We start from the raw sequence: 20,681 nt of genomic DNA, 5'->3' as shown, positions 1-20,681 counted from the left end.
GGGGCATGTAATCAGGGCCAGCTTTAGGAACTGTGGGGCCCGATTCGAATACCTGGAGGCGGGGGGGGGGGGTCCTTCACTCGCTCCGGATCTTCTGTGGCACTGAAGGACCCCCCGCCACCAAAATGCTGCCATAAGACCCGGAGTCAGTGAAGGAACTCCCGCCACCAGAGACCCGGACCACCGCTGAGTGAGTAAAAAAATTAAACAGGTGCCTAAGGCGCGGGGCCCAATTCCGGGGAATCGGCCTAAAGCCGGCCCTGCATGTAATACCTCATTTGGAGAGGGCTGATAGAGCACTTTAGTTTTCTTGATATTAAGAGTGAAACCAAGACATGCGTAAGCATCGGCAAACACATTCAAGATAGTTTGAAGATCCTTCTCAGAGTGGGCAAAGATTGTGTTGTCATCAGCATACTGAAGTTCCACAATAGATGTTGTGGAGATCTTACTCTTGGTTTTCAGCCTGCTAAGCCTGAACAGCTTTCCGTCCATTCTGTAAATGATTTCAACGCCAGCTGTAAACTTCCCAGCAAAGAATGATGGCAATAAAAACCGCAAACATGGTTGGAGCGATGATACATCCCTGTTTGACTCCTGTTTGTACTTTAAAAGGTTCACTCTAGGAGCCAGTGCTGCTCAGAACAGTCGCTTTCATGTTATCATGCAGCAATTTTAGGACACTGATGTATTTATCAGGACATCCAATCTTAGAAAGTACAGTTGAGGGCACGGCGATTCACTGTATTAAAGGCTTTAGTTAGATCAATGCTCCAGGCAGCATCACTCTCGGGATCATGGAGACACGCAAACCTCTCCATCACTAGAAGGTGATCATCCATGGAGAGGACAAAAATGATACACGCATACAGACAACAATCATAACCAGCAAATTACAACCTCCTTTGTACAAGTTTTGGTGCAACAATAGGACCTTGGTTGCAACAATGATCTATATGGTCACAGTTTGTGTCAATTAATGTTACAGTATGAATTCTTCTAGTTTTAAAAAACCCGAACAAACAGCCAATACAAGAGCTCTGCCTAAAGCCCATTGATGTCAATGGAAAGACTCCCATTGAATCAACTGAATTTGAATCATGACCACACATTATAAACTCCTCTATAATAATTTAAATCGTAGAACAAATGAATACCAAATGCCTGCACTGAAACTCCAGATATCCTCTTCAGGAAAAAAAAATCCGATCTGCTGCATTAAGTGTCTGATTAATGAAGAGAATAAAAGCTGCAAGTGCTCAGCAGCTCTTGTGATCTGAAATATGTGCCCTTTAAAAAGTTCTTATACAAGCTTTCCTTTGGCTATTGCTGAATTATACTGCTGCTGATTCAGCAAGAATTTCAGCATCATTGACTAGGGAGAGGTTTATAATTTTATACCATAAAGTTTTTGAAGAAACCTGTGACAAATGTCTGTGGGAGCACAAAGAAGAAGAGGAAAAAAAAAAAAGTATAAATAGCTGAGGATGAAGAAATACAATATATACATCCAAAGTTAAGTATGCTCACAGCAAAGCAGTACAATGTTGAGGCTTTACCAAACTCAGGATGGAAGAAATGCAGAAAGCTGATGTTTTCTAAATGCCAAAGTAACATGGTAGAGAATTAAATGATCTGCTGACTCCTCCCTCAGGACAAAACAAGCTAGTCCTGATGTAACTGTGAGCATAAATTTCAGTGACAATTTTTACCTTGACATGCCATATTGCCAAAAATGTTCAAGGTGTGTACTATTGATAGTTATTTTCCAACAGTTTCCAGAAAAGCAGGCAGTATGTCCTAGAACAAAAAAAGCATCCCTTTCCTACTAAAGATCAAATAACTATAATGGATCAGAATTTTCCTCCCATTTTAGAGCTTCCTGTGAGATTTCCCAATCTACCCTGATGCCAACATACAACATAAGGGATAGTTGCCTGATTTGGAATTTAGAGACAGCATGAAATACTACCAAAATATCTGTTATAATAAAGCTATACTGTGTTTTGTATAAAATTCTGAATGTATAAATTCAGTATCTAGTAAAGTTAATATTTTATCAATCCAGCTGTATTGCTCCGAGTGGGTAATAAAAGAAAAACTGCGTTTAAAAACTTACGCCCAAAGAAGCCTGGGAAAAATTCTCTGTTCATTATAGTAAAAGTGAGCAAAATGCAACAACAAAGTTCTTTTTGTCAAAACTAATTTATAAAAGAGACATGGCTTGGCCCACATATTAGGGTCAGTAAAAATGTCCAAAACTTTTAAGGAACTTGAGGCCAATGGAAACGTTTCCATTTTTATTTTTAAGCTTCTACGGGATGTTTTTTAATGAATAAGCAGCCCTTTGCAGCATCTGCAACCTCCACAATGCACCATTGTGCTTGTACTGGAGAATCTAAGAGCAAAGGCGACTGGTCCATTTTCATTGTCCAAGCTGAGAAATGCAAAAGTAAAACAGCAGACACAGTAAAGAGTATGTCAGATACTTAAAATTGTTTTAATCCAAGGTGTTCTTGAAGGGACTCAGTTTGTAACCTGATAGTGTCCCTTTAAATTGGCTTTTTTCTCTAAACATAGAAGACACTGTACCTTTTACATATATTTTGTATTTTATTTAATGAACACTTCATGATTATTGCCCAAATATTCTCACTCATTTGACCTAATAAAGAGGTATTATTGCTTGTAGGCAGGGCCCAGTTCTGAATCTGGATGGAATGTACATATCTCTGTTGAGAGAAGACTCAGGTAAAGGTGGAACCGGACACGTACACATCAGTAGTTTTTATGTATAATAGAGATCACATCAAAATACTGATGGTTCACTTCTCTATACTGTTGAGCGTTTTTGCTGGACTACACTGGCATTTGTGCACTCTTCTAGCCTTAGGAGAAAGAAAGAAGCTTCCTTCTGTTGTAAAATTTGAACGCATGTACATTTACCTGCAGTTCTGACTTTTGCACATTACACAAAATGCAAAGCGTCCCCATACCTACTGCATTAAACACTATCCTGACTACATGATTTTACAACATTACAAAAGTGATTACTTTAGATTTTGGAAGGTGCTTTTATAGTATGTATGTACATCATTCCAGATTTTTCAGTTCTCTGGAATGGAAACAACCAACCAAGTAGCTCAGCTGGTGTATTTTAAAAACATATTTAAACTTGGTTTGCTTTAGTTGAACCAAGATGAATAAGAGTCATAACTGTAGTATAACCATGGAGTAGATCATCCTTTATGTCATTGCATTCTCTCAGTATGAAATTTCCAGTGACTATTCGATCACATCCTATTTCTCCATGTCCAAAAAAGCCAAATAGGGGAACATTAGGGAAAAATTTCCTAAATGCATCTGCTTCAAGATTCCTTTTGGTTTTATAATACTGGTATCCTCTGCCAACACATGCAAACATGAACCCAATGGTGTTGTGCTCAGGAATATTTGCTGCTTTGAGACGCTGCATTGCTGCTTCTACAGTCCGTTCATCAATTACATCCTGGTCTAACAAAACTGCAGCACTCTGTAGCTGGGGTCCACTGAAAGCCAATCCAACCAGACCATAGGAATCGCCAGCCTCAGTGTTACTGAAAGACAACATGCACCAAATTAGAAAAGATTCCAAAGCAACTGGTCTACATTTAAATAAAAAGGCTGCACTAGAACTTTATACAAACTGAACACCCAGTATAGACGACAATATTCTACAGAGATTTTTTCAGTCACCCACAAAAGCAACAAAGATGCTCCAATAAGTCAAGTCGAAGGCAGACACCTCCTATTCACAAGCCAATGGCAAACCTTTCCTATGCCTCAGCAATGGAAAGATGTCCTTCTTGGACATTTGGCATAAACCCACCTTTGAGCACCAATAGTGATTTGATCTGTGGGATCATCTAACTAGGTGCCAGGTTCAGTAGTTTGCAGGGACTCTATCTATTTAGTCCTTGAAATTATATAGGTCTGATACGCTCTGGACAAATTAGTACTCAGAATTCAAGTAACCAAACTGGGCAGCAGGAGGAAGGAGCTAGATAGTAAAAGCTCGTGATGGCTGTTGCTTCACCCTTTTTCTTAGTTACCAGGAAATGCTGGCTTTTCTCTTAGCCATAATGGACATATACTGATGTCTGCCTGGGTTGAACCCTTCCCTTGGCAAACATACTATAGCACAGCATTCTCCGACTTGCAATACCTACGCACAATGGGGTTTAAAGAGTACTTCAAATCAGAACATTGTCTGAGCATCCATTACTATAGCTACTAGGGCTGTCAATTGCAGTTAAAGCCTGCGATTAACTGAAAGTAAAATTAACACGTTAATCGCATACCTGTGGGTGGGGTGGGAAGCATTGGTGGCAGGAGCAGCCCTAGCCCGCAGCTCCCCGGACGGTGGGGAGGGGAATGGAGCCCAGCGCCTCAAACCTCAAGAGCGACTGAAGCCCCATACCCCCAGCTCTGATCCTATATTTGAAAATATAGAAAAAACCCCAAATATTTAAATGGTATTCTAATATTTTTAACAGTTCGATTAAAACTGTGATTAAGATTAATTTTTTTGATCGCTTGACAGACCCAGTAGCTACATATTGAAGCAGCATCTTATTGCTAGCCTCAGTCTCTACAATTTTTCAAATGTTAGGAATCCCAGGTCACAGAATTTTCAGAAACCCAGGGGATATCACTGACATCTCAACACCTGACAGGAAGAAATTAAGTACAATGGACCCCCGCTAGAACGTGGGTTTTTGGATCCATGCGCAGTCCCGCGTTAACGCAGGGACCGCGTTACCATGGATTCCAATGAAGGTAATTACATTTGGGATTCATGCGCGCTCGCGCTATAACCGAATTCACGCTATAAAGACACACGTTCTAGTGAGGGTCTGCTGTATTTGTTTCACATTACAATGGACAAAAATGGAAGTAATACACTTAAGGAATAATTTAACACACAAATTGGAAGACATGATAGGTGCCAGCCACACAAACACACCTCTGAAATGTAAAGCCTTTATAAACTGGCTGGCAAGACTGGCCTCCCTAAAAATGACCAAGCAATTACAGTGTTACTATATAATGCATAATGAGAAAGAAAAGAGCACAAATGCTGAAGGTTAAAGCATACAGAAGGCAGAATCGATTTCAAGCAAAGAACTGCCAAACTGGAATAAACTCTCACCAGCAGAGAATCTTCAAAGCAGGAAATGTCGTCTAATTCACCTGAAAGTTGCTCTCTAGAATCCAAGATTTAAAACTACTTTTTGTAACAGGCCACAAAGCAAAGCCATATGACAAAGTCTCCAGCTTTTCCTACTGGAGTACACAGCAGCAGCAGCCCTGTATCATTTTTCACTGTGATTTCAAGACTTTCCTTAATACTTCATTACTACTATGAAAAACAACACTGGTTAGAAAAAGGAAGTCCTTGGGTATTTCCTCTCCCTGCATAAAAATGACATCACTGTGCTTGGATGGTGCCTTTCACAGATGTCTGACTCAGCCCTATTCACAGAGGTTTCATGTTCAGTCTGTACCCTGCTACGATTCCACAATGTTTCATCACAAATTAACTTGAAAGAGATACCCACTTCTCAGAGGTCAGTGACGTCAAGCTCTCCACATACCCCCCAGCCAAGATGATACTTTTTTCATTTAAAGGATTGATTATCTGATTAAGAAACCGATTAGCTCCCGGCTTCCAAGAATTGTAGACAAATAGAAGAACCACACGGAGCTCTGGATTATTTTTAAGACCTGGGAATACAAAACAAATAAAATATTTTTTTTTACCTTTAAGGCAGGGTCTCAGTCTCTGAAATCCAAGCATTTGAATTATTCTCATATTTATTTTACACCTACCCACAAACACTTTCGGTAATGCTGCCTAGCTCACTGCTTTCGCAGTAATCCTGTGCCCTCAAGTGGTGGGCTGGACAGTTTGCATTCACACACACACACACACCACACTCCCTATAGTGCTCAAAGGCTGGCTCTGTTAGCAGGAGGACTGTACAAACCCCTTCTAGCTCTCATCGATATTTAGCATTTGGGGTGTTTCCAGTCACAGATGAGGTACCTGTCAATTCGCAAAAATGAGCAAGCTCATAAACACAAACTGGCCAAATTACAATTCACAAGCAAGACATTTTGCTGAGCACATAGTGTGTTGACTGTACATTACAGGTCTGTCGCATCTTAGGCGGGGGTTCCGTTCCGCGGTTATCGCGTAAAGCGAAAACCGAGTATAGTCAGAACCCCAAGCCCTTTAAATCCCGCCTGCAGCTCCGGCCGGCGGGATGGGGGAGGGGCATTTAAAGGGCTCTGCCAGGCTTCCCTCCGCAGCGGGGAGCCCTTTAAATGCCCCCCCACGCCCCCGTCCCGCCGCCGGAGCTGCGGGCGGGATTTAAAGGGCTCCACCAAGCTTCCCGCCCTGGTGGGGAGCCCGGAAGAGCCCTTTAAATCCCGCCCACAGCTCCAGCAGTGGGACAGGGTGGGGGCATTTAAAGGGCCCGCAGCTCCACGGTGACTGGAGCCTCGGGCCCTTTAATTCGCCCCAGGGGCTACCCACCACCTCTGCAGCTGGGAGCCTCCTGAGTGATTTAAAGGCCCTGGGACTCCCAGCCACAGCTGGTGCCCCAGGACCTTTAAATCTTGAGGCCACGCCCCCTCCGGGACTCCAGGCCTTTCAGCGTAAAGCTGAAATCGCGCATGTTAAATGCGCGTAAGTTGCGAGAGACCTGTACTTTATATTCCCCGGGGGATTCTTGCTCTCTTCTCCACACCGCTGCTCCTCACCATGGCATACAATTTGGGGACTACGGATGTTGAAGTATGAAAAAACCACCCCGAGCCCCAGTTTAAAAAAACCCAAACAATCTGAAATATTTCCAGTTGCACAGTCCTGATTATTGTGTGATGACTGTTCAATAATGGAGGAAGCTACCAAAAGAGAATGACTGTACCCAGGATTGCAACATCCCCACTCATGCACTGAGCTGGAACAACAGGACTGCTCAAATTTAACTGAAGAGATCCAAGATCACCTCTCAAGATTACACTTTGTACTTTAGTACCCTGCTGGGGGGACAAAGTTTTCAATCACTGGCAGCCTTGCATTTATATGGCGGTCCATGCTTCCAGGGAACCTGTGCCCACCCACCCAGCCAGGAGGCAACTTGAGTTTTGCAGTCACAAATACAACAACTCACTTCACACAGAGCCCCTACAAAACCGAGGCTACAGCACACAAAGTATTTGATATAAAATTAAATGACTTGCCTGCTTCAGTCAATTTGCTTTCATCAAAAACTTTAAAAAAGTGGAAGGTATGGATTTTCACACCATCAATTTTAGGGAACAATAAAGCAAAGCCAGCTTCACCGTCTTCGATTTCTTTAGGTCGATTGCTGCTTGAGCCCATTGGAGTAACTGATAAAGAAGTGTAACGTGAATATCTTGTTTATTTTGATAAAAATACTTTTGCCTACGTAATGACATACATAAAGGGAAACGGAGTAAAACAATAGGATGCAGGTGCTTTTGAAAATATTACCTATGGTCAAGTTGAAAGCTAGTCAAATTAAAAACAAAAGTCTCATTTGGTACAGCTGACCCCTGTAAATTTCTGTAGGTTTACAACCGTGTTCATACTTTTAAAATGTGATGACTCATTCAAACTGGGGAAAATATATACAAAGAGTCAAATGCACGAGTAAACTAAAAATAAAGGAAAATTCCCTCAATTCTTTCAGTGATAGCCATTGCATGTCCCTTGTAACACAGAAAGTGAAAAAAAAAATGAAGTGCCATTTTTAAATCCATGGTGTTTCTTTAAATTTTGAACAAACAGATCCAGGGAAGTTTGGCCAAGTTGTCTGGATCAATGAGTTTATTAGAGATAGACTCCTCGAATTTGGAAGATTTTCTTAACATACACCTAGGGGACTGGTTAGAAACATGACCTCAACCAAAAAATGTAATGTGTGCTTCATGCCATCCCCTGCCTAGGAGATATAGAGAGTACAGCCTATGACCTCTCTGCATAGTCACCTCTTATTTTGTAGCTGCAGTCATAGCAAAGATTAAGAAATCTGAATACTGTACAACTCGCTTGGACACAAAGTATCACTTAGATCTTAAAATAATGAAAACACCATAATAATTGGGTGTGGAAGCTAATATGATCACAACTGGGATAGAGTTTATAGTGCTTTCCGAAATTTGTGTCTGAAATCCCAGAAATCATGTCAGAGTTGGTCAAGTCTGCTATACCATTGACCTTTATATTTGACTGCTGAGCAGGTTTCTCCAGAAGAAATTCCATAATAGCCATCAGCTGATACTGAGGCCTTTGATCCTTGTTCAAATATCTAGCACATCCAATTTTTTCCAAAGTCAATCTTTTCTATGCAAACTGAAAAATGCAAGTTTAAGAATTTTCAAGTCACATCATGTAACTAAGCAGCACTGTCATGAATTCTTTAAACTCTGGTAGACATTGAGCAATTTGGAATTAGTAGACAGTGAGATACTAGTATGGTCTACATACAATTCTGTAGGACTGTGCCTCAATTTGAGAGCATTTGGGAGTCTAATAATTAGTAGTCTGAAAAAGTTAACCATTTGAACTATATCTTGAAATCAGGTTGTTATTTCGCTTCCTCTTACCTACAATTCCAGGAGCGACCAGTCCCAAAACTTGGCATCGTTTTGGCAACAGCTTTTCTAGTGCAATTGCTGTTTCTTTACTATTTCTTTTCCTTGCTGTAACAAAAGAGGAAAAACTAAGGCACAGAAAGGTTAAATTGCAAATTCATATGCAATAGAACTGACTTTGCATATCGATTAAAACAGTGCCTTACCATCAAACCAATGTGATCAAACAATGCAGCTCATTGGCCATCTCATTCAGCACATGACAAATCCTATACAGCTAATGTACGTTACAGAACTATAGTACACAGAATATGAAGAACTAAAGATCCTGAATAGGATGAGGTAAAAAATGAGTTCTAGTACGCCCTGATGTATAATTATTAGGACTGTCAAGCAATTAAAAAAATTAATTGTGATTAATTGCGCTGTTAAACAATAATATAATATCATTTATTTAAATATTTTGGGGTGTTTTCTACATTTTCAAATACTGTAACTTCACTTAACGGTTAATGATGTTACGCTGCTGATCAATTAGAGAACACGCTTGTTTAAAGTTGTGCAATGCTCCCTTATAAAATCATTTGGCAGCCACCTGCTTTGTCCACTGCTTGCAGAAAAAGCAGCCTGTTGGAGCTAGCTGGTGGGGGCTTGGAACCAGGGTGGGCTGCAGCTTCCCCCCACCCCCTCCAATCAGTTCCCCGCTCCCTTAAGTTCCCTGTGCAGCAGCCGCCCAGCAGGCTATCAATTGCCAGGCAGTTCAGGTGTCCCTCCCCGCACTGCTGTGTGTTGCTCCTACCCTCTGCATTGGAGCTGCTCCTACCCTCTGCATTGGAGCTGCTCCTGGGACCCTGCTTGCTGTGTGAAGGGGATAGGTGTGTGTGTGAAAGACGGGTGCTAATGTCAGGGTGCGTCTCTCCCTGCTCCCCCGCTCCTTTACCCCATCTCCACAGATCAGTGGCGGGGACACGACAGGGCTCAGGACGCAGGGAGCTTGCTGGCAGCAGCTGCTGTCTCAACTTGCTGATCAACTTAAAACGGCAATGTACTTAGAGTGGGGTCAGTGTACTTAAGGGGGCAATACACGTTTCTCTTTTTCTAACACACAGGGTGTATGTTTCTGTCTCTCTCTGCCATGCTGTCTCCCCTTCCTCCATTCGTGCTGCCTTGCAGAGTGTGAGGCTACATTAACAATGTGTTAACCTTTGAAGGCTCAGTCGAGTGCAAGTTCATCATTTAGAAGTAAGGAATTCCCTAGGAAATATCCCACCCTCTGACTTCACCACCTCAACCAAGTTTCACAATCATCATTGCTGTGAACAGCATTAAATTGTTTGTTTAAAACTTACACACAAACTTAGGCAAAAAAAATTTCCCTGGAACCTAACCCCCTTATTTACATTAATTCTTATGGGGAAATTGCATTTGCTTAACATTGTTTCACTTAAAATAGCATTTTTCAGGAACATAACTACAATATTAAGTGAGGAGTTACTGTATATTGATTTTAATTACAACAGAATACAAAGTGTACAGTGCTCACTTTATATTTATTCTTTATTACAAATATTTGCACTGTAAAGAACAAAAGAAATAGTATTTCAATTCACCTAATACAAGTACTGTAGTGCAATCTCTTTATCATGAAAGTTGAACTTACAAATGTAGAATTATATACAAAAAAACCCTCACATTCAAAACAAAACAATGTAAAACTTTAGAGCCTACAAGTTCACTCAGTCCTACTTCTTTGTTCAGCCAATCACTCAGACAAATAAGTTTGTTTACATTTGCAGAAGATAATGCTGCTTGCTTCTTATTTACAATGTCACTTGAAAGTGAGAACAGGCATTTACATGGCACTATTGTAACTGGCATCTCAAGATATTTACATGCCATATGTGCTAAAGATTCACATGTCTCTTGATGCTTCAACTATTCCAGAGGACATACATGATAACTATCCAAAGCAGTGCGGATGAACGCATGTTCATTTTCATCATTTGAGTCAGATGCCACCAGCAGAAGGTTGATTTTTTGTTGTTGGTGGTGGTTTGGGTTCTGTAGTTTCCACATCAGAGTGTTGCTCTTTTAAGACTTCTGAAAGCATGCTCCACACCTCGCCCTCTCAGATTTTGGAAGGCACTTCAGATTCTTAAATCTTAGGTTGAGTGCTGTAGCTACCTTTAGAAATTTCACACACCTGTTCTCACTTTCAGGTGACATTGTAATTAAGAAGTGGACAGCATTATACAAATTTGTTTCTCTTAGTGATTGGCTGAACAAGAAGTAGGACTGAGTGGACTTGCAGGCTCTAAAGTTTTATATTGTTTTGTTTTTGAATGCAGTTATGTAAAACAAAAAAAATCTACATTTGTAAGTTGCACTTTCACGATACAGAGATTGCACTATAGTACTTGTATGAGGTGAATTGAAAAATACTATTTATTTTGTTTTATCATTTTTACAGTGCAAATATTTGTAATAAAAAATAATATAAAGTGAGCACTGTACACTTTGTATTCTGTGTTATAATTAAAATAATATATGTGAAAAAGTAGAAAAAGATCCAAAAATATTTAATAAATTTAGGTATTCTATTGTTTAACAGTGCAATTAATCGTGATTAACTTTTTTGAGTTAATCGCGTGAATTAACTGTGATTAATCAACAGCCTTAATTATTATATGAACCTATATAGATAGGGCCCTACCAAATTCAAGGTCCATTTTGGTAAATTTCACGATCATAGGATTTTAAAATTTTAAATTTCACCGTTTCAGATATTTAAATCTGAAATTTCATGGTGTTTTAGCCATGGTGGTCCCGACCCAAAAGGGTATTGTGGAGGGAAGTTGCAAGGCTACTGCAGTGGGGATGCAATATTGCCACCCTTACTTCTGCACCGCTTCTGACGGCAAGGCAAATTTCAGAACTGGGCTCCCAGCCAGCAGCCACAGAGCTTCCGGCAGCCAGGGGAGGTTCCCAGAGGTGGGTCCGACCCAGCCCCAGGAGTGTAACATGCAGGGGAAGAGGAAGTTCCATCCATCTTCAGTCCAGCTGGACTAGCAGCTGGAGACCGGCGCAATGCAGGATCGCCTGGCCGGTGCACCCCCAGCCCAGCCCCAGCACTTGTGGGTTTAAGGAGCCTTGGTCTGTCTGTGTGTGTGTCTGGGAGGGGAAGGGAAGAGGACACAGAACCAAAGTGCCCTGAGCATTTGCCCTCCCTGACCCCCTGCAAAAAATGACAAACCCTGCCCCCCACTATACCACGCTGCCCTCACTTCTGTGCTGCTGCTGGTGGTGGCACTGCCTTCAGAACTGGGCTCTCCAGCAGCTGCTGCTCTACACTCTCCAGCCACCCAGCTCTGAAGGCAAGCACAGAAGTAAGGGTGGCAATTCTGCAACCCTCCTACAATACCATATTTCATGGTCTGCAACATGTTTTTTCATGGTTGTGAATTTGGTAGGGCTCTATATATAGAATTGCCTACATTTACATGGATCACATCTCTTGATGCAAACAAGGTGACAATGCCCTCTTGACAATATCACATTACCGGACTGTTTTCCTTTAAGCATCCTACTCCATTACAGTTGTACATGACAAGGTTCTCTTAAAAAAGTATAGATAGGAGGATTTATACATACCCCTCTTTTGTCTGTGACACTCTTCATATCCAATGAAAGTCTCTGCATCTGCTATGTAGAGCACTGTTCGTGGCAGCACATGCACATTCTGTAAAGTACAAAAAGATAAATGAAAAACACAGTATAAGAAAAGCAGACTCTGCTACCTAACTGCAGGCTGCCACACCTTTGTCCCACAAAGAAAATCAAAATGAACTAGAGGCAAGAGAGGGAGATTCCTGGAAGTCAGTGATAGGAAAGATCTGGCTATGACAAGCATGGGTACACCTCCTAGTGCCTTTTATCAAAGAACCTCAGTGCACTTTACTGACTTTAATTCTGTAACTGGCCAAACAGTTGTCAGATGGGAACAACTTTGTCACTACTGATATAGACCACATTTCTGGCCCTAAAGGCAGAGCACTCCACGTCCAGTTGTAAATCCCTAGAGCCATCCAGTTACCACTTCAAGAGCTGATTTATAGAAACAATAAATCTGTCCAACTGTCGTGATTTGAACACCTGTGTTTCTAGAGAAATATTCTATTTAAATATTCACTGATGTTTGGAACTAGAAATACTTTACTCTTTTGATATTCGGTGGTCCATGTTCTCTGAAGTTTGTATCAGTAGCAGTGAACGTCACCTGCTTCAGCTTCGCTCATTTTAAAGTGCTGTAAACCATGCATTGATCATTCTCCAGTGTATATTTAAGAAAGGTGTTAGAACTTCTAAAAATTGTAGATGAAAAATGATGGCTTATATTCTCCAGAATGCTGAAAAAATGGGACCCCAGACTTGTCACAGATAACTTACTAGCTGCCACTGTTTGCTAGTCAGTACTGCTGTCTGCCTGGTTAGACAAAGTTGCTTAAAATTCTCTCAAATTAAGGATCAGTGTCAACAAAAGAATATATTTTAAAACGAACTTTCCTTACCATGCTATCACAATCACCTTAAATTACTAAAACTCAAATGAAAATTTACAATCCAGTTTAAAAACTGGAATCCTGCCTATTACAGCCTGGCCCAGTCCCACTCTCTGAATAGACACCAGTCTGGAGTGAGTGGACCTAACCCCCTTGGGTCTCAGCAGTGACCAGTCAGAGTTTGTAGCTGTATATCTCTCAGGCACACTCCCAAGAGCAGACCCCATGTCTGGCACTCTTCTTGGGTAGTGGGACTCTGCATTCCAGCTGCCTGGACTTGGGAATCAGTGCCACAGCCTTCCTGAACTCCCAATTGCTTAGACATGTTACCTCCAGAATTCATCTGGCTTGGGAGCTCTGGCTGCTAGCTAAACTATTCTGGGACAATGTGGCAGAGAAGCAAAGAACACAGGCTTAGCAAAGGAACTTCTGAACTATAGACATTTTTCTCTTAAAAAGCATTAGCGAGTTAAAGAACACAAAAACTAACAAAATCCTGACCACAGCCCCCCCCACTCCAAGTCTGATCTCTCCCCTTCTGAGTGTCTTGGCTTTGGACAGTGTCCTTAGGCATGGCAGCCCTTCCTGCCCTCTTTAGTTTGGTCTTTTTACCTGTGCCAGTGGACTGGCCCCCTTGCTTAGCGAAGCACCCCTCTTTTAAAACAGTCTCTGCTTCCTTTGGTCCACGTGCTTCAGCTGATGCAGTCCTTCCTCCCCCCAAATTTAAAGTCAATGGTCCTACCAATAGAACCCCGCCATCTTCCAGAGGGAAGAGTCATTCAATGTTGATTGTGACAGCACTCTAGGGCAGCTTTTCCCACTCCTGCAGATGCTCTAATCCACACAAGAACTTGCAAGACAACATTAAGGTCACACTTCAAAATGAAGGTTACAATACAAAGCACAGCTCCTGAAATACAATGGGGATCACAAAACAAAATGGGGTTCTCTGACTTCAATGGGTAAAGGGATCAAGACCAGAAAAAATGAATTGAAATGTCTGATTTGTATGACCAAACCAAGCTTTATGTCTTTTTAGTGAAAGAGTCAGACAAATCATGAAACTGCATAATGTGATGCTTAAGGCCAAACGGCTGAACATTCCGTAACCATAAAACAGCTGAATAAGGACATAAGAACATGAGAGCGGTCATACTGGGTCAGACCAAAGGTCCATCTAGCCCAGTATCCTGTCTTTCAACAGTTGCCAATGCCAAGTGCTCCAGAGGAAATTAACAGAATAGGTAATCAAGTAGGTGACAGAGACTGGATCACTTAATGATTACCTGTTCTGTTCATTCCCTCTGGGGCACTTGGCATTAGCCACTATCAAAGACAAGATACTGGGCTAGACGGACCTTTGGTCTGATACAATGTGGCCGCTCTTATGTTATATCCTTATACAGCTGTGTATAGATATGAATTGAAACTTAAAATGTGCACTACAACAACAGTATGGAAGAACTGACTTTAGAAAAATGTATCACCACAGACTCACAAGTGTGCATGTGGATTATACCACAGTAGATAGAAATTCATATTGGAATGGCCAATGTATGCATTTACCAGTGGTATTTTACCTACCTCAAGTTCTTCGGCTAATGCACGGACCAGTGAATGACTATCAGATGGACCAGGCTCAAGTGCAGAGACCCACGCTATGCTCTGCTGTGTTCTCAGTAATCTACGGGCACATTCTCTCCATAACCGGCAAACACTAAAATACAAAAATTTACTACAATATACAAAAAGGAATTTTAGCAGCTGTCATTCGACCTTGGGTTTTTTTTTTATTTTTTGTCTTGGAAGTATCTATCCCACATTGTTATGAGAAACTCTTGCACTTAAAAAAAAAAGATCAAGTTTAAATCAAAGTGTAAATTGTTGATTGGTTTTCTAACATCTATTAAAGAACAAACTGAATGCATTATTTGTATGGGTTTTGTTTTAAGATTTGTTTCTGAATTTCAAAAAATGCCAGCAATTTTGATAATGAATTGCCTTGTTCAGTACCAGTCACAATAAATTAAGGAAATAATCTGTCAGGGGCAGCTGGTCAAAAGAGCATAATGAACAATTCATTCCCAGCTCCTCTCTACAGCACAAATATATAAATTAGCAAAACAAAACGCTGTCAGAGTACAGAGAAGGTAACCTTGTTTTATGCTGCTAGGGCTCCTTCGATCTGGGGAGCTCAAAATACTTTGTCAACATTTACAAACGTGGCAAGCACTATCACGAGCTTCTCCCAGAGCTGGGCGGCTGCGTGGGACAGCAACAGAGAACTAGATAAGCAACAACCCCGGTGTGGCGGCACCGCGGGCTCTGTCGCTGCTTGGCTGAGGTAAAGAGCGCGGTTTTAAGCCGCTCTGAGGGCGGGGCTGACTTCAAGAGGGGCTGGGTAACGCGGGCTGTTCCCGTAGCGCATCCCCTGCCCACCTCCCTGCAGAAGCAGCGAGGCCTGATCAGCCCGGAGCAGGGCCGATTTGCTTCCTCTTTCACACTGTTCTCGGGACTGGAGCCTGTGCGCTGGCTTCACGTCACCCCGGCCCCGGGCCCAGCCGTTCCCCCGCCTGCGCGGGGAGTGACTCGCTCGCGTCACGGGCCCGGGCACGCGCGCCTAAGAGCGGATCGTGCTCTTGGATCCCAAACTGTCCTCGGGCTTCCCCTACGCACGGGGCGGGGAACAGCGAGGGCCCAGCCAGCTCCCAGGGCGACACCGGGGCTGTCTGAGGGAAGGAGCTGGGAGGCGCGGGTTCAGCCCACGGGGACAGACCCCAGCTCCCCCGGTGCGGATCGAGGGGAAGCCCGGGGCCGGTCCTCACCAGGCCGCCCGCAGCAATGCCTTGGTGGGCAGGAAGCTCAGGATCCGCTCCACCACCTCAGCCAGGTTACTCAGCACGTAGGCCCCTTTGCCGTCCGACTCCATGGCAACCGCCACCCACGCCTCTGCTCCCGGCGCCTGCCTCGCGCACCAAGAAGCGGGCGGGAAGCCGGAAGCCCTGGCAGCGGCGCATTCCGAGTACGTCATCCGCACGGCGCCCACTTCCGGTCTCTGCCTCTAGAGCACGTGACCAGCCACAAAGCGCTTCCCTGTTGTGGGGCTGGTGCATGTGCGGACCGGGCGGCTAACGTCTGCGAAATGACCACGTGACATTACGACAGCCGCTGGCGCCGTGACTTCCGGTTCTTGGCGATGGGGGTTGGGGCATGTGTGACTGGTGCAGCTTGCAGAGCCCTGGGTTCGGCTCCCTGCTCAGCTATGGCCTTCGTGTCTGACCGTGGGCACGTCTCATAGCGTCGCCGTGACTCCTGCCCAGTTGTACTCTGGGGACAGGGGCTGAGGAGGAATACCTGAAAGCTTGTGGTGTGGTTTGTTGTTAACGCTGCTGGGGATCGGGGAGGGAGAGACAGCGATGCCTGGGGCTGGGTGGAGGCAGTTTTAGAATTAGGGGTGGGGAGGGGGAAGAAAAGGGGATGCGGCAGCCTAAGCTCCAGCCCACAAGAGGCAGACAGGCTTCAAAAGCATGCAGTGCCTCATGCCTGGATGCCTTCCCTTTACATCCTGTCCAAGCATTGTACGAGGAAAGGGGAAATCTATCAGCTATGGGTCAGACCACTGGCATAACAAGAGTCCAGCCTAAAAGCTGCGTTAACTGGGCCTGGAACACGTGGATTGATGTGAGAAAGTAAAAGCTACACATTTTCCTCTGCTCCTCAAAAAACAACAAAAAACCGGAAAAACCCAACTTCCTGTTTCAAGGTGTTTGTTCCAGGCTCAGTTACATATGTGAGTGAGTGATTTTAAGGCACAGGCTGTAGCTGGATTAGAGTTGATCAACAGCCCTTCTCAACCTAGGTGAATAAGAAAAAGGGATATAAACCTCCAGCAGCACATCTTAAGGTAAAATCCCCCCCCACCCTGCACAACATTTTACTTTATAGAAGAGTAACTATTAAGCCAACTGCACAGCTCTCTGGCAGGAAGTGGGGGGGAAGAGTGGAGAGAATGAAAACATTAAAACCACATACGAAAAAAAAAGCAGGTAAGGGAGATCTGGGCAGCTGTAGTACCAAACACTGCTTTTTAAGTGTCCTTTTAGAAACCTGAAGCAGCTTTGTTTAGCTCAAAATCTTATCTGTCTCTTCCACCAACAAAAGATGTTCGAACATCTCACCCATCTTTTCTCTCTCTCATATCCTAGGACTAACACAACTACAACACTGTAAACAACTTTCAGAAATGGTCAGCAGTTACTATGTTAATGTCCATTTAATGCAGGAGATTTCTATATGGAGAATGAGACTTGAAAGTTACTTTAGTGTCACCTATATTGAAGGTGACATTTCCTCTGCCCACATGCAGCTCAAACTGCTGAGGATAGAACCATTTTTGTCTTAGACTGCCATATGACATTGCCACTAAGTTAGAGTGGAGTTGAGGTGAGGTGCACTCTAATGCATTTTTAATTCTTTAGGTTTAGGAAGATTTTCCAATTTTTGCAAGGTAAATGGGGATCAAACTCTCATATGCTCTTCCTGGAAAACAATTATTTTGTTTCCTGTTTCTGATTTAGATTGTGAACTCAAGGCTGGGATTGTGTTGGTTGTTTGACAAAGGGCAACTGTGGGGTAGCCCAGCATTCAGTGCTGTCTGCTTCTATTTACCAAATGAGGCAGGTTTGGCTACATGGCTAATGATTTTCAACTCTGTCTGACTGTGATTGTGTAGGCTTTTGGCTTTCCTAGCATTCACTCAAGATTAGACTATTAGATGAGGGCTGATATGGGAGGCTTGATTCCAAGGAAGTTAAGGTGTTTGGATGAGGAGGAAGATATTCAGAGAGGTGGATGATTGAATCTGATTGCTTTCCTCCCATTTGCTCACTTGTTCATTAACAAGATGTGCAGTTTGAAGGTCCCACTGATCTTAGAGGATAAAGTAGCAGGAGTGAATGAGTATTTCTCATCTGTGGCTGTGCAAGTCCATTTCCCCCTCCCCCCCACGGGCATTACTACCAGTGATCCATGTGATTTTTGTACTTTATGGGGCCATACCTGAAGTCAACTTAGGAACTTCATCTAGTGCAGAATGCATTGGTCTACATACTTACTGGTGCTTTTCATATGAGCATTTTACACCTGTGCTTATGAGCCTGAAATTCAAAAGAGGTTTTGACCTGTTGACCAATTTTTCCTTTTATACATTGCATTGTTTGGGAACACACGCATGTTCATGAACAGAAAGCTATCTATATTCAAAGACTAACCACAAACAGACTAATTCTTAAAATGGTTCTTTATTCATAAACTTGATGCAAGTTTACAAATTACTGTACATTGCCAAATAATTCTGCAATGAAAAATGAAATCCAAAACAAAGCATGCCAAATGTGCATCTGTCAACCTGCTAGCCCATTAGAATATTAAAGAATTCAATAATGTATTCAAAGATTTTAGCCTCAGGTTTTAAGGAACTTTAATGCTTAAAGAGTTCTGCCTTTCACTTAAGGTTGCTATCTGAGCAATTGGTTATCAGGATTCTATATGAATATATGTACAACCAAGTAAGCAGAAAGGCTGGCAAGTCATCCACTATACTCCCTAGAAGGACTATTTGAAACAAAACAGTACGTATCAGGAGTAGTGCCAAATTCCTTCAATCTGTTCTTTCAAGCTTAAAAACTGGATCTAGAAGCAAATAAATGCACAAAGGCCCATGGGTGCCTGATAGAGAAAAGAACAAGAGCACAGATTTGATAGTTGTAACTAAAAACCACATGCTTCTGGGCTAAAAAAGTGCTTAATCCATGGTACACACCCTTATATCAATCCCTGGCAGTACAAAGGTCTAATCACTAATACTACAACCAAAATAGAATTGATTTAGGTAAGGCAATGAAATATAGTAATTACACAGACCCAGATTCATTTCCTAATAATGAAAGAATAGTTCCTGTTAGTCTTTCAATAACAAAAAGCACTGTCATGACTATGGCAACATTATTTTTACAACTCTGAATCAGGTGATGTCTTTTTTGTATTTTATTGTAGCTTTTATATAAAAACTTTTGTTCAAGGATTTTCATTTTGATTTGTGCCAATCACTTTATAAGTTCATTAGTTTACAAATGATTGCAACAACCCGTTAATAAAATGGAACACCTAAAAAGATTTTTAGTATCTTAAATAACTTCAAGCTTCATACTGTGGCTCCTTTTGTTAAGTAGCTTGAGCCAACAAGTAGCAGAAACAGCCCAGCAAGATTCTGATGCCCCAGTGGAAGTGACTAGTTACAAGGTTTTATTGGCACAGCCTTGCTCTGCTTAAAAATACAACAATCTAATAAAGAGTATCTCTTCCAAGAAACAGTTCATATCCTCACACAGCCATGAAAAAAGTTTAATGACTTAACATACATGTTGTTTTCCTATATCTTTAATTTGGCAATACTACAAATGTTTTCATTTTAGACCAGAAAAACTACTGTGATTTACAAGACCTGAAATTTCCTAAAACAGTATTAAACAATGTATTAAACTTTGTTGGCTTTAAATGAAACATTACAATGCAAGTCTCTGCAGTCCACATTCTGCAAAAGGTAAGAAGTAGTGAGTGACTCCTATTGAATGATGATCTTTTAGTAACTCAATAGCCAGCTTTAAAAAGTTTTTACTTTTAAACAAAAATGGAGAAGGGAGGGAGTGGCCCAAATATGCTTAATCCATAGGGACAAATACAGTAAAGGCCAAAACTGCTCAGTCCAAGATACCTAATAAGAGCAAAATGGTAAGGCTGTAAATTATACTGGATGTGTCAGTTGACAGATTATCCACTAACTTATCTAATAGCTAAAGTCTTCAGCTATAGCTGTTATAGGGGCACTCGTAGCTTGAGTCTGTGTGTGTGTTGGAAAGAAATAAAAAAGAGCTGTTTGACATTGGTCCAGGTGTACAACAGTCCACAATATTAACCATCTTCTTTTGGAGGAGTGTACCAGCCTATAGAAGAACAAAGAAACACATTAGGCACTCTTAACTTTAGTGCAACACAGCTTTAGGCTCTATTTTGATGTATAATTGAAATTTAAATTGTATTTGAAAACCAGACCAATCCACCACAGACCCTAAACTCCTATTGATTTCAGTGGGAGTTAAAGCACTCATCACCTTGCAAGATCAGACCCAGTATTTATATTTGAAAATAAAGCATTAATATTGAGCTCCTGTTGGCAGCAGCCATCCTGCTGAATTAGACAAATCTTAAGACACCAATATAGACAGCAAAGAGTAATGTGATCTAGTTTCCTTCTGCTTTAGTTAAGACAAAGGTCCAGATTCTGGGATGTATTAGCAGGAATGTTGTAAGCAAGACATGAAAAGTAATTCTTCCACTCTACTCAGCACTTACAAGGCCTCAGAACTGGAGTATTGTGACCAGTTCTGGGCATCAAAC

General features: G+C 42.1%; 2 protein-coding genes across 2 annotated transcripts in view; both read right to left on the bottom strand.

The window, feature by feature from the left end:
- Window positions 1-2,477: 2,477 nt before the first annotated feature.
- Window positions 2,478-16,312, bottom strand: FBXO22 (F-box protein 22). The gene is made up of 7 exons (XM_039492961.1): window positions 16,052-16,312; window positions 14,811-14,943; window positions 12,319-12,406; window positions 8,680-8,775; window positions 7,291-7,440; window positions 5,601-5,766; window positions 2,478-3,596 (listed from the first exon to the last, which is right to left on the bottom strand). The coding sequence occupies exons 1-7, from the start codon at window positions 16,255-16,257 to the stop codon at window positions 3,170-3,172; spliced, it is 1,266 nt and encodes a 421-aa protein (XP_039348895.1). The 5' UTR covers window positions 16,258-16,312; the 3' UTR covers window positions 2,478-3,169.
- Window positions 16,313-18,507: 2,195 nt separating this feature from the next.
- The window catches only part of UBE2Q2 (ubiquitin conjugating enzyme E2 Q2), an 81,820-nt gene continuing 79,646 nt past the window's right edge, over window positions 18,508-20,681 (bottom strand). Inside the window, exon 13 of the mRNA XM_039491829.1 lies at window positions 18,508-20,227. Coding sequence (XP_039347763.1) covers window positions 20,196-20,227 — 32 coding nt within the window. The 3' untranslated portion in view covers window positions 18,508-20,195. The remainder of the gene's footprint in view (window positions 20,228-20,681) is intronic.

The sequence above is a fragment of the Mauremys reevesii genome, linkage group 10 (genome assembly GCF_016161935.1).
Source record: "Mauremys reevesii isolate NIE-2019 linkage group 10, ASM1616193v1, whole genome shotgun sequence".
Classification (NCBI taxonomy): Eukaryota; Metazoa; Chordata; order Testudines; family Geoemydidae; genus Mauremys; species Mauremys reevesii.
Note: the sequence above shows the minus strand (reverse complement) of the source record. Positions and strands in the feature narration are given on the sequence as shown.